This window comes from Bactrocera dorsalis, chromosome 1 (genome assembly GCF_023373825.1).
Source record: "Bactrocera dorsalis isolate Fly_Bdor chromosome 1, ASM2337382v1, whole genome shotgun sequence".
Classification (NCBI taxonomy): Eukaryota; Metazoa; Arthropoda; class Insecta; order Diptera; family Tephritidae; genus Bactrocera; species Bactrocera dorsalis.
In genome coordinates this window covers 20,674,492-20,684,773 of record NC_064303.1, presented here as the reverse complement: position 1 = coordinate 20,684,773, position 10,282 = coordinate 20,674,492, and the positions used below count along the sequence as shown (strand labels likewise).

At 36.9% G+C, this 10,282-nt stretch overlaps 3 protein-coding genes across 4 annotated transcripts; 1 reads left to right on the top strand and 2 right to left on the bottom strand.

Annotated features, from left to right (window-relative positions):
* Positions 1 to 1,500: 1,500 nt before the first annotated feature.
* On the bottom strand, positions 1,501 to 3,807 carry LOC105225654 (myotubularin-related protein 2). Its single transcript, XM_011204225.4, has 2 exons — positions 2,159 to 3,807; positions 1,501 to 2,091 (listed from the first exon to the last, which is right to left on the bottom strand). The coding sequence occupies exons 1-2, from the start codon at positions 3,702 to 3,704 to the stop codon at positions 1,775 to 1,777; spliced, it is 1,863 nt and encodes a 620-aa protein (XP_011202527.2). The 5' UTR covers positions 3,705 to 3,807; the 3' UTR covers positions 1,501 to 1,774.
* A 409-nt stretch (positions 3,808 to 4,216) lies between these two features.
* Positions 4,217 to 6,210, top strand: LOC105225653 (protein ABHD13). Of its 2 annotated transcripts, none has more exons than XM_019990033.3 (4): positions 4,217 to 4,665; positions 4,721 to 5,304; positions 5,366 to 5,561; positions 5,757 to 5,929. In XM_019990033.3, exons 1-4 carry the CDS (start codon positions 4,515 to 4,517, stop codon positions 5,783 to 5,785), a joined length of 960 nt encoding a protein of 319 aa, XP_019845592.2. In that variant the 5' UTR covers positions 4,217 to 4,514; the 3' UTR covers positions 5,786 to 5,929. The 2 variants fall into 2 exon arrangements, with proteins under 2 accessions (XP_019845592.2, XP_011202526.2); XM_011204224.4 differs by having other exon boundaries at positions 4,220 to 4,665; positions 5,366 to 5,544; positions 5,757 to 6,210.
* Positions 6,096 to 10,210, bottom strand: LOC105225651 (DNA repair and recombination protein RAD54-like). Its single transcript, XM_011204223.4, has 7 exons — positions 10,029 to 10,210; positions 8,704 to 9,967; positions 8,487 to 8,640; positions 7,800 to 7,943; positions 7,461 to 7,722; positions 7,231 to 7,394; positions 6,096 to 7,159 (listed from the first exon to the last, which is right to left on the bottom strand). Exons 1-7 carry the CDS (start codon positions 10,029 to 10,031, stop codon positions 6,829 to 6,831), a joined length of 2,322 nt encoding a protein of 773 aa, XP_011202525.2. The 5' UTR covers positions 10,032 to 10,210; the 3' UTR covers positions 6,096 to 6,828.
* Between the last annotated feature and the right edge of the window lie 72 nt (positions 10,211 to 10,282).

The following is a 10,282-nucleotide window of genomic DNA, read 5'->3' as shown; positions in this document are numbered from 1 at the left end:
AAAAAAACATTTTGGCATTCCTAACCTCAGATTTATGTTTAGCAACTACCCAATCGGCATTTGAGGCGTTTTTCCGCACCTTAATGAACATTCTTCGGCCTAAGTATCTGTTCCTCAATAGTTTCACTGTCCAGTAAAGGGGTTGTCCCTTTACCTTTTCAAATTGTCAATGGACAAATGTAATCTAGTGTATATTATTATTCTTTTGGAATTACTTACTTGACAGTCGAGTCTAAATAACGGAAGTGATCCATACATCCAGCATTCCTCGAAAGTATGTAAAGTATGTTACCATCGCTAGTTGTGATCTGATAATTACCATAACCTGACAACCTAAAGCTAACTCTCTTATTAGACTATCTATCCATAATTATTTCGATCGAGAAACCTACCGACTTTATTTCTGTGTGTGTGTGTTTCTTTGTTAACTTTAACTAAACTAACTGGGTCGGCTTAACAGAACTTACCGACAGCTGAAGCAGCTGTTTTAGCTAATGAGCACGACTCCCTCCACCATGCCAATCCCTGTGAGCACAGAGTGATCTCAATTTGGAGATTCGGCAAATGGTAGCAATTAATAGAGCACCTAAAATCTTGCGACCTCTCCACCGGCGGGAATAACCTTTGGACTACTGGCAAAGCTGTGTCTAGCCCGAAGCGACATGATTCTCTCTGCGCCCCTGAAGACGTGCGCGTGCTATTTTAGCCGACCTTCTCCCGGCCTTCATTCCGAAAAGTGCACAGTACCATCACAGCATTTAGCGTGAGATAGCTCGTGGCCTCAACCAGAAACCAAACCTGTGAGAGAACGATACTCGTAGCGTTGGACTTGTCAAAAGCTTTTGACATAGTCAATCACACAACGCTACTGCAGGACATCGAAAAAACTACGCACCCTCCTGGACTGAACAGGTGGATCATGAACTACCTGAGCGGTCGTCAATCATTCGTACTGTTTCGAGAAGAAAAATCTAAACCGAGAAGAATTAAACGGGGGGTTCCGCAGGGTGGTGTTCTCTCCCTGCTACTGTTTCATTTCTGCATCTCGAAACTCCCACAGCCACCAGAGGGATTTTCCATAACCTCGTACGCTGATGATTGCACGATGTTGACGTCGGGCAATGGAATCGATGACATATGTTCAAAGGTAAACAGCTATCTCTCCGACCTTTCTCGCTTCTTCTCTGCACGGAACCTAACACTCTCTACCTCCAAACCCACGGCGACAAAGAAGTACAGACTTGTAAGCACAAGCTCAAGTTGCCGCGAGAATCAAGAGTGACCCTTGCGCAGCTTCGTTCTGGATACTTTAGCAGGTTAAACTCCTACTTATACGGAATCGACCCCGACATATCAAATATATGTCTAGCATGCAACAACTCCTCGCATGACTCTAACTATCTCTTTGCATGTCCAGATAACCCTAAACATCTGACACCCATCTCCCTATAGTCCGACCCCGACGAAAGAACAATAATAGTTTTGAAAACATTTAAACGATTAAAGTGATTTATGTGTTATTATTTATGAAACTGTATATATTTATAATGCTTTATAAATTATTAAGATTTTACATAATATAAAGCTTGAGGATTATATGAAATTAAAGAAGTGTCAAGCGCACTTATCATATTCAAATTTTATATGCATGTCTAATATATGCATATAGTACATATGCATATGAACGTAAGTGCAAATTCTGTACAAAATATATGGGACTATTACATGGATATAATATAAATACTTTTTTACTAGGTGCTATGCTCAAGATGCTTCAATGCATTGGTGAAGCCAGTCGCGTCGAAGTTTGCGCCGTTTGACGAGAACTTGTCTTCATACGTAAATCGCTCACTTGCTTAATGAGCTGATCCTGTAAAGCGAGCAATTCACGAGTACGATGGTATATGCGATTTTGCGGTCGTATGCTTGGATTCCAACGACAATATAGACCTTTCCATAATTTTACATAACGCATACTAGCAATTGGACGCAGTACAGTTTGAGCTCCATGCGAAAAAGCTAGCGGATTTAAATACTGATTCAGTGAGCCATTAATATATGTCCAAAGTGAAACAGTCTTGTGTTTAAGATCTGTAATAAAATTCGTTAGAAATTAATAACTCGATCTGGATTTATATTGTAAAACATTGTAACAAACCTTCCGCTACGCGCTCAGCTTCTGTGTTGTACAAGAAAGTGCCAAAGCGACAAGAATACAAGTGATCTATGATCGTTATCAGAAAGTGTTCATTGAATTCGAAAGCATTTGGGAATTGTTGACTAACTTGCCAAACACAATCGATGAATTGCAAGAAAACTGGTGAACGATCCGCATCCGAATGGCGATTATCACCATGACCAATGCGTTGTTGAAATTTGTGGCCAAAAGAAAGCCACTCTTTTTCAATTAGTACCTCAAAGCCGCGCAAGGTGCGATAATATGGATCCAACAATAGCATAGATAGTGCTGTGAGCTGAGCAGTTCTATCCCAACCATCTGAACAATGCACCACTACCGATGTACTCATTGTCTCTACTTTGTCGACAATACGCACTGCTCCGGCTAATATGCATTTAATGTGCTTCAACCATAATGTGCCATCAATCGCTGAAAGCCATTTAGAATCGTCTATGGTTGGATAGCACGCCTCTTTTACTTTTCGTAAACTTTCACGCATCACATGTATGTTGTGTATATCGAGAAAGTGGATTTCCACGTTTTTATATGCTTCTTCCGACTCATAGCCACCACCTTTAGCTTTATTAGCTATAGCATTGGCACTGGGCCGTGCATCTATGATTGCCAATTTATCTGATTGTACATTTGCCTCCATAATATAACTGAGGTAAAGTTCATCATCTGCACTGCGCTTGCCTCCTACCCCGACCAAGGGTTGTGAACATCGTGTTATAGTTGCTTGTGAGCGTGGATGTATCCAAGATAGTACCGGCAAACGGCAACGTGAACGAAATTGAGCTACACGGCGCAAAAATTCATCAGACGCTGCTTTGGGAACAGCCCATACTACCGGATAACTATCGCAAACACTGTAAGCTTCGTTCAATTTTGTTATGCGCCACATATCATTTGGTACACCCATACGACGTAACTCTGCCAATGGTTCATAGACAGCCCAACCATTTTCCGCTGGTGACGGTGATGGTCCAGATGCTGCAGCATGAGCAAACGCAAACAGCCTACCACTGAACGACAGTGGGAAAGCATAAGATTGTAACTTTTCAAAAACGGTACGTCGTGAGTGATTTTGTTGTTTATGCGCGAAACGTAAATTACGCATATCCTTACAGAATATTTCAATTCCATATGAGTTTTCACCACGAGATGTTGCACCTCCAATTTTTTCCACTCGTGCAATTACACCCAATGGCACGTCGACAACAACAGGTGGATCATGGTCACGTAAAGAACGAAAATATAAGCGATAATTGGTAATTGTTAAAGCACCAAATGCTGGACCCCTAAATGGGCAAACATATGTAACATCATTTTTTAGATCTTGGTCTTCCTCGCCATCGAGATAAACAAAGGGCGTGTCGCGTGCTGCACCTACGTCTACCCCCTGCTTCGAACCAATTGAACTAGACTTTGAGTCAGCTGTATCCAGAGAATTAGTGCTGGCGTTTTTAGTTGCAATTTTATCAGCTAAACTGTTTGAAGCATCTAATGTTTCTGCCTTATCCATTGCAATTTTATGTTTTCAAACAAATGTCTTTTAACAAATTTATTTCAACAAGATGCACTTTTCTACAATAAACAATTACCGAAAGCTGTCAGTTTCATACAGAGTTACCATGGTTTCTATATTTAGATATTTGTTAAATATAAAATTTACAAAAATTTATATTTATATATACAAAAGTATCATCCACGACTTACATGTGTTTTGATCTGTATCTGAAATTTACTCACTTATTCGCCCAATTGCTCATTTGCAAAGTTAAAAGTAGGGAAAATTAAGACATATTGAATAAAATATGAAATATACATTATCCCCAATCTGTTCGTGTTTACTTATTGTCAAAATAACGCGAAACATGTATGTATGTCCTGCATATCGAAAGGATTTCCACTTGTTCAGATTTGACTGACTTTAAATTTTTGTTAATCCTTTGGACCCTAATAAAGACAAGTGTTAGTGATGTAAAACAGTATCAAGAATAAATCTACGTAAATGGTATATAAATCGATAATATCGATACCAATGTGAAGGAACGAAATCAGCTGTAAATTGTTGTAAATAGTAATCCTGAATTGTAGTTCGTTGGAGAATATTAACAAAAAAAGAAAACAATATATTTAGTGTGTAAAACATTAATGTCCTTTCTAAAGAATATAACATATTACAACTTTTCATTGTTTACAACGAAAAACATCGAAATGTTGTTGGGTACACGCTAAACAGTGTCCGTTTGCTTGATGACTCTCCACACATTGCAATATCAGTTTATCCCACGGGAACTACTTAACCACATTAGCCGCGAAAGGACACCCAATGTCGCAAGAATTCGGCGGCGTGCCAATTGCCTTGCCAAAGTCACGCAGCATTTATGCCGTAGTTGTAGCTGTACTCTTGGCCTTCTTATTATTTTATTACTACTATGGAAGTCTCTTAACCATCCTTTTACTTTTCACTATTACATCTTGTAAGTATGCAAACAGTAACTTAAATTATCCAATAATTTAAATACCGCTTTCCAGTTTGTTTATATTACTTGCAAGACATGCTCCTATATCATCCTGATCTCCCCGCAAATTCTCGCATTTATGTGCCTATACCGAAAATGCATAACCTGCCACATGAATCTGTCAGTATTCACACACCAGATAAAGTAACATTGCACGCATTTTGGGTGTCGCAGCCAAAGGAGCGTTCAAAGGCGGTGCCAACTTTTGTTTATTTTCATGGAAATGCTGGCAATATGGGTCATCGTATGCAAAATATTTGGGGAATATTTAATCATCTTCACTGTAACATATTAATGATAGATTATCGTGGTTACGGCTTTTCAACTGGTGTACCCTCCGAAAAGGGTTTATCATTAGATGCTCGCGCTGTAATAGATTACTTATATACACGCAACGATTTAGATCATACAAAGATAGTATTATTCGGTCGTTCATTAGGCGGTGCTGTGGTGATTGATGTAGCGGCAGATACGGTGTATAGTCAAAAAATTATGTGTGCAATTGTAGAAAACACATTTACCAGCATACCAGAAATGGCCGTTGAATTGGTTCATCCATCCGCCAATCTAATACCAAGATGTTGCTTTAAAAATAAAGTAAGCGAGTCGAATAACTAATATTATAGTGTAATATTTACATACTTCCTTTATATTTCAGTATTTATCTTCATGGAAAATTGGTAAATGTTCAGTACCATTTTTATTTATATCAGGTTTAGCAGATAACCTTGTACCTCCACGTATGATGCGTACGTTATATATGAAGTGTGGAAGTGAACAAAAGCGCATACTCGAATTCATAGGAGGTGCTCACAATGATACCTGGATAATGGACGGGTATAGCAAATTTCAAGGTGTGGTGCATATTGACATAAAACCGAAAATATATTACGTTCGAGTACAGAATTATTAAAATTGTTACCGTATATTGCGAAACAGATTTAGGAAATATTCAAAAATAATACGCCATTGAATTTCGGCTTATAGTATGCACCATACGATTTACACCGATTTTACCGAAAGATTTACATTATTTGCTTCTTTTTCAGCTACTATCAAGGTATTCATCAATTCCTAGTCGAATGTCAAAGTATATCAACAGCGCCATTAGAAAAACCACCTGAAAAAAGCAATGTGTGGCATGAAATACAGGATGTATAGCTCGTCGATATCTAATGCGGTTCAGGGTTTTGGATCTTTACTTAATTATATCCTGAGTATTCGAAGTGACACATATAAATGCACTATAACTTACTATATACTATAATTCCATGTTTTTAATGTGAGCGATTTACCATACTTTTGATATACTTAAAAAATGTGTGGAATAACGCTTAGGTGTTTCACTCATTATGACGCATAGCTTTAAAAGTTAACTAAAAATGGTATTGAATTAGAGCAACTCGTTCAATTATTTATTATATTATATTTCAGTAAATTTAATAAATTATAATAATTTGCAGTAACAAACAGCGAAAATAAATGTAATGCATTAACTTAAAAGTATTTTTTAGGACAGTAAAAATATATTTACAGTTACAATAGTACTATATATGTACCTTATAAGCTAATTAATTTCTGATTTTTAAATATATATATAAACCAAACAAGATTTAATTGCCAATACATTGAAAACTGCTCCGCTTCGGGATACAAAATTATGTGCGATAAGATTGTCACAAATTTTACTTTTCAATACATCATTCCCTTTATTGGTTTACAGTATTAGACTGGGTTACATGCGGACTCTTTTGTCGCTCATTTTCACAAATTCTATTTTAATGCTGCAGATTCCGTTCACGCGAGCAACGAGTCCGATAACGATTTTCCACATTTAATTTACCCGGTGCATCAAACTGTCATGAAAAATAACACAAAGCTGGTGCGGTAGACCGTTACAACAGCGCAAGCGGCACGTTTCCTTCGAACACCGATTTAGGCGACAAAAGAATCCTCGTTCTTAGGTTTTAATCACAATTATGCACCAATCACAATGATACACGAAAACAGAGGAAAATTGAAGTCAGATATTATGGTTGGTGAAGAAGTTAATTGAAAAATTACATATGTATATAGTTTTGTACAAATTTTTCGCTTTCAAATTTCAGCTTTAAACTAAGGTTAAGCGTAATCACTATCAGCTTGGTCATCCGGTTCATAGTCAGAATCAATATCGTCGCACTCATTATGATTTCTATTATTTTTGGAACTATTGCATTGACCCGATATATTTTCCTTATCGAGGCACTCTTTTACTTTTACCTCTCCTTGCGACCGGTGATGGAAGACAAAGGAAACGCTTTTACTCGAGAGCCATGCCTGGGATAAAATGGTGTCCGGCAGCCCTTTGTTGTTGGAACAGTGATACCAGTGTGACAAATGTGCAGTGCAGTCGCTATCTTCAGGGGGCGATTGCATTTGTATATTATTAACACAACGTTTACACTTTAACCTATCGTTTTACAAATATAAAAGGATATTAATGAAATGTATCAATGTTTAATCAGAAAACGTTCTACTTACTTAATATGCGTATCGGACAAGATATCAGCATCGTAACGGAAAAGATCCTTAAGATCTTCGCGTGTGAAATGTTTCTCATTGCTTTCATTATTATCAATTATTGTGCTCGATAATGATTTTTTATGAGTCTGTCGTTGCAAAATTTTCTCTTCAATCGAGCCAGTCTACGATTAAAGATGAATCGTTGCAAATATAAAGAAACACAAACATATAAATTTAGCAAAACTTACGGCTACCAAACGATATATATAGCATGGCTTTTTTTGACCATCACGCCAAACCCGAGCCATTGCCTGCTCATCGTTTGCGGGGTTCCAATCAGGATCAAACATGAAGAGACGATTAGCTCCAATTAAATTTAAACCACAACCACCTGCTTTCGAACTCAACATGAAGAGAAAACAGTCGGATTCAGGATCATTAAATTTATCCACCACTTTGCTGCGCTTCTTTATTGTCATAGAACCATCGAGCCGGACATAGCTGTATTTTCTACCAAAACCAAAATTTAATTATTTAAAATAAGAGTATTATGTAGTAATATTTATATGTAGTTGTACAAATTTTACCTTTTTCGTGCAAGTTTCTCGAATAATTCCAGCGTTTGCGTATAATTCGATATAAGCACCACTTTGTCATCAGTATTTGCCCGTATTGAAGCTAACATAAAGTCAAGCAGCATAAACTTGCCACTCATCTCAGGACTGAAATCTCTGAAAGGTAGATGAGGAAAATTGTAAGTACACGAATATTCAAAGTCTTATATTATATTACTTAAACATTGAGAAATGATCCGTTCTTATTTCATTTTAAAATAAAGCAAAGAATAAAGAACCCAAGTTTTCCTTACAAAAACTTGATTTTTATCAGTTTGTATGGCAGCTGCATGCTATAGTGATCTCATCTGAAAAATTTGTTCGGTGTTTGTATGGTACTGTTGCGTTGCCTTGGACAATAATTTAAGTCAAATTTTGTAAAGATACTGCCAAAAAACAACGTACAAGAACGTAATTTTGATCGTTCAGTTGTACGGCAGTTTATCAGCTTCATATGTGTGTAAATTTTCAGAACGAAAAACTGAAAGACTAGTTAGCGTATATACAGACAAACCGCCATGGCTAAACCAACTCAGCTCGTAACGCTGATCATTTATATCGATTTTTTTATATGGTCTACTTATGGGTATTATAAACTTGGGGGCAAACTTAACATACCTTGTTCAGGGTATAGTAATTTTATAACTTTAAGTTACTTACTTGGGATTATAATTTGAGGGGAACAAATCATGTGAGTTCTCAAATCCATTTTCGCGTGCCAAAACCTTTTCATAAATAAGATCTGGATGACTGCACAGTTTTTTCAGCGTAGTAATATCAGCAAGCGCAGTCAATGAAGCCTTTTCATTGCAATCTATGAATACAAAATTTATCTTTACACGTGTAACATATATAAACTCATTACAGATATACATACCGGCTAAGCTTCTTCTGATTTTATCAGACTTAATAAAATTTCTATACAAACTCATTTGTGTATCAGTTAATTTAGCACAGATTACCATTTCAAATTTAACTGGTAAATATTTTGTGAGTATCTGATTGGTGCGTCGTATAATACATGTATTCACTAGGCGAATTAGTTCTTGTGTTTTCTCTACAGCTCGTTCACGCTCTTTATCTGTGGAGTCTGCATTTTGACCACGTAATATAGGATTTTCGAAATTCCGTTTGAAATCGGCAGCTGAGCCCAACATTGCGGGATTTACAAAATTTACTAAACTAAAATATTCTGTAAGGTCGTTTTGTATTGGTGTTCCTGAGAGCAAAACTCGCCGTTTCGTCTTTAATCCCATTAGCGCTTGATATGTCAAATTATCACTATTCTTCAAGCGGTGTCCCTCATCACAGATAACCATACCCATTTCGTTTCTACACAGTATATTTGCGTATATTCGAAACGTCTCATAACTTATCAAAAGTATTGGTGTACCACAACGTTGACCACTATCAACTATGAATTGTTCTAGAGCGCGTATGGTATCTTCTTTTGAACCGCCTTCAATGGCAAGACAATGCAAACGCCCGTGTAACCATTTATTAAATTCCTTTTCCCAATTTTTCACTAATGAGGACGGAGATACAACGATAGCTTTAGAAATAGTAGGTTTACAATATGGACCCTGACGCAGTAACGTCCAAACCAAAGTAACGCATTGTAAGGTCTTACCCAACCCCATTTCATCAGCCATTATACAACCATTGAATGTCCCTCGATGGCCTTCTACACATTCATACATAAAACGTACTCCCTCACGTTGATGTGGCCTCAGAATATTGCTTAATAGGGGATCTACAACCACATGTACCTGTATTTTGTTCGAATCCATTGTGAGACGTTCATGTTCTGTATAATTTGGAGGTGTATACAGGACTAAAGCATTACATGCTTGTGGGTCGTGTAATGCTTTTCGTACATTGCTACGACGCATGCCAAGACACCGGTTACCTCCATTGTAATCTGGCACATAATCCGCAATTGGAACTTTGAATGGACGCGAAAGTACTTTGGCAATAGCGAGCTCATATTCACTTAATGGTACTATCCGTTTATTTTGTTTTTGTTTTCGATCAAGCTGCTCTTGACAACTACGAATTCTTTTATTTTGAAGGGGCGGCGTAAAATCGCAACTTGGGCGCAGTTTTACAGATCGATTTTGGCTAGGAGCCAAGCTACGTCGCTGCGGATGAAATATTTATTTAATACCTTTTTCTTACTGCACTCTTTTAAATCATATTTACCATTTTTCATAGAATTTAAAATAAATTTATTTTTATATTGGCGGCATACAACGACGTTGCCAATATTTCCATTCATCCCATTTTATATATTATTGAATGTACGTACACTTTGATAAACTATTAATGCAAATAACAACTCTGTTTCTAATATTTGTGAAAGTTTTGAAACTGAAATGTTTACTAATTGCAATGATTTTAAATAACGGTATATTAAATTATCGGTCATTCATAAAAAAGTGTAAGTAAAAATTAAA

Bases quoted from the DNA above. Each gene is read 5' to 3' on its own strand.
- LOC105225653 (XM_011204224.4), top strand. From the start codon at position 4,515: ATGTCGCAAGAATTCGGCGGCGTGCCAATTGCCTTGCCAAAGTCACGC. The intron at 4,666-4,720 runs GTAAGTATGCAA...ACCGCTTTCCAG, and splicing joins ACTTTTCACTATTACATCTT to TTTGTTTATATTACTTGCAA. The intron at 5,305-5,365 runs GTAAGCGAGTCG...TTTATATTTCAG, and splicing joins GATGTTGCTTTAAAAATAAA to TATTTATCTTCATGGAAAAT.
- LOC105225654 (XM_011204225.4), bottom strand. From the start codon at position 3,704: ATGGATAAGGCAGAAACATTAGATGCTTCAAACAGTTTAGCTGATAAA. The intron at 2,092-2,158 runs GTTTGTTACAAT...ATTTTATTACAG, and splicing joins AGCTGAGCGCGTAGCGGAAG to ATCTTAAACACAAGACTGTT.
- LOC105225651 (XM_011204223.4), bottom strand. The intron at 7,944-8,486 runs GTAAGTAACTTA...TCTACCTTTCAG, and splicing joins CCCTCAAATTATAATCCCAA to AGATTTCAGTCCTGAGATGA. The intron at 7,395-7,460 runs GTAAGTTTTGCT...CTTTAATCGTAG, and splicing joins ATATATATCGTTTGGTAGCC to ACTGGCTCGATTGAAGAGAA.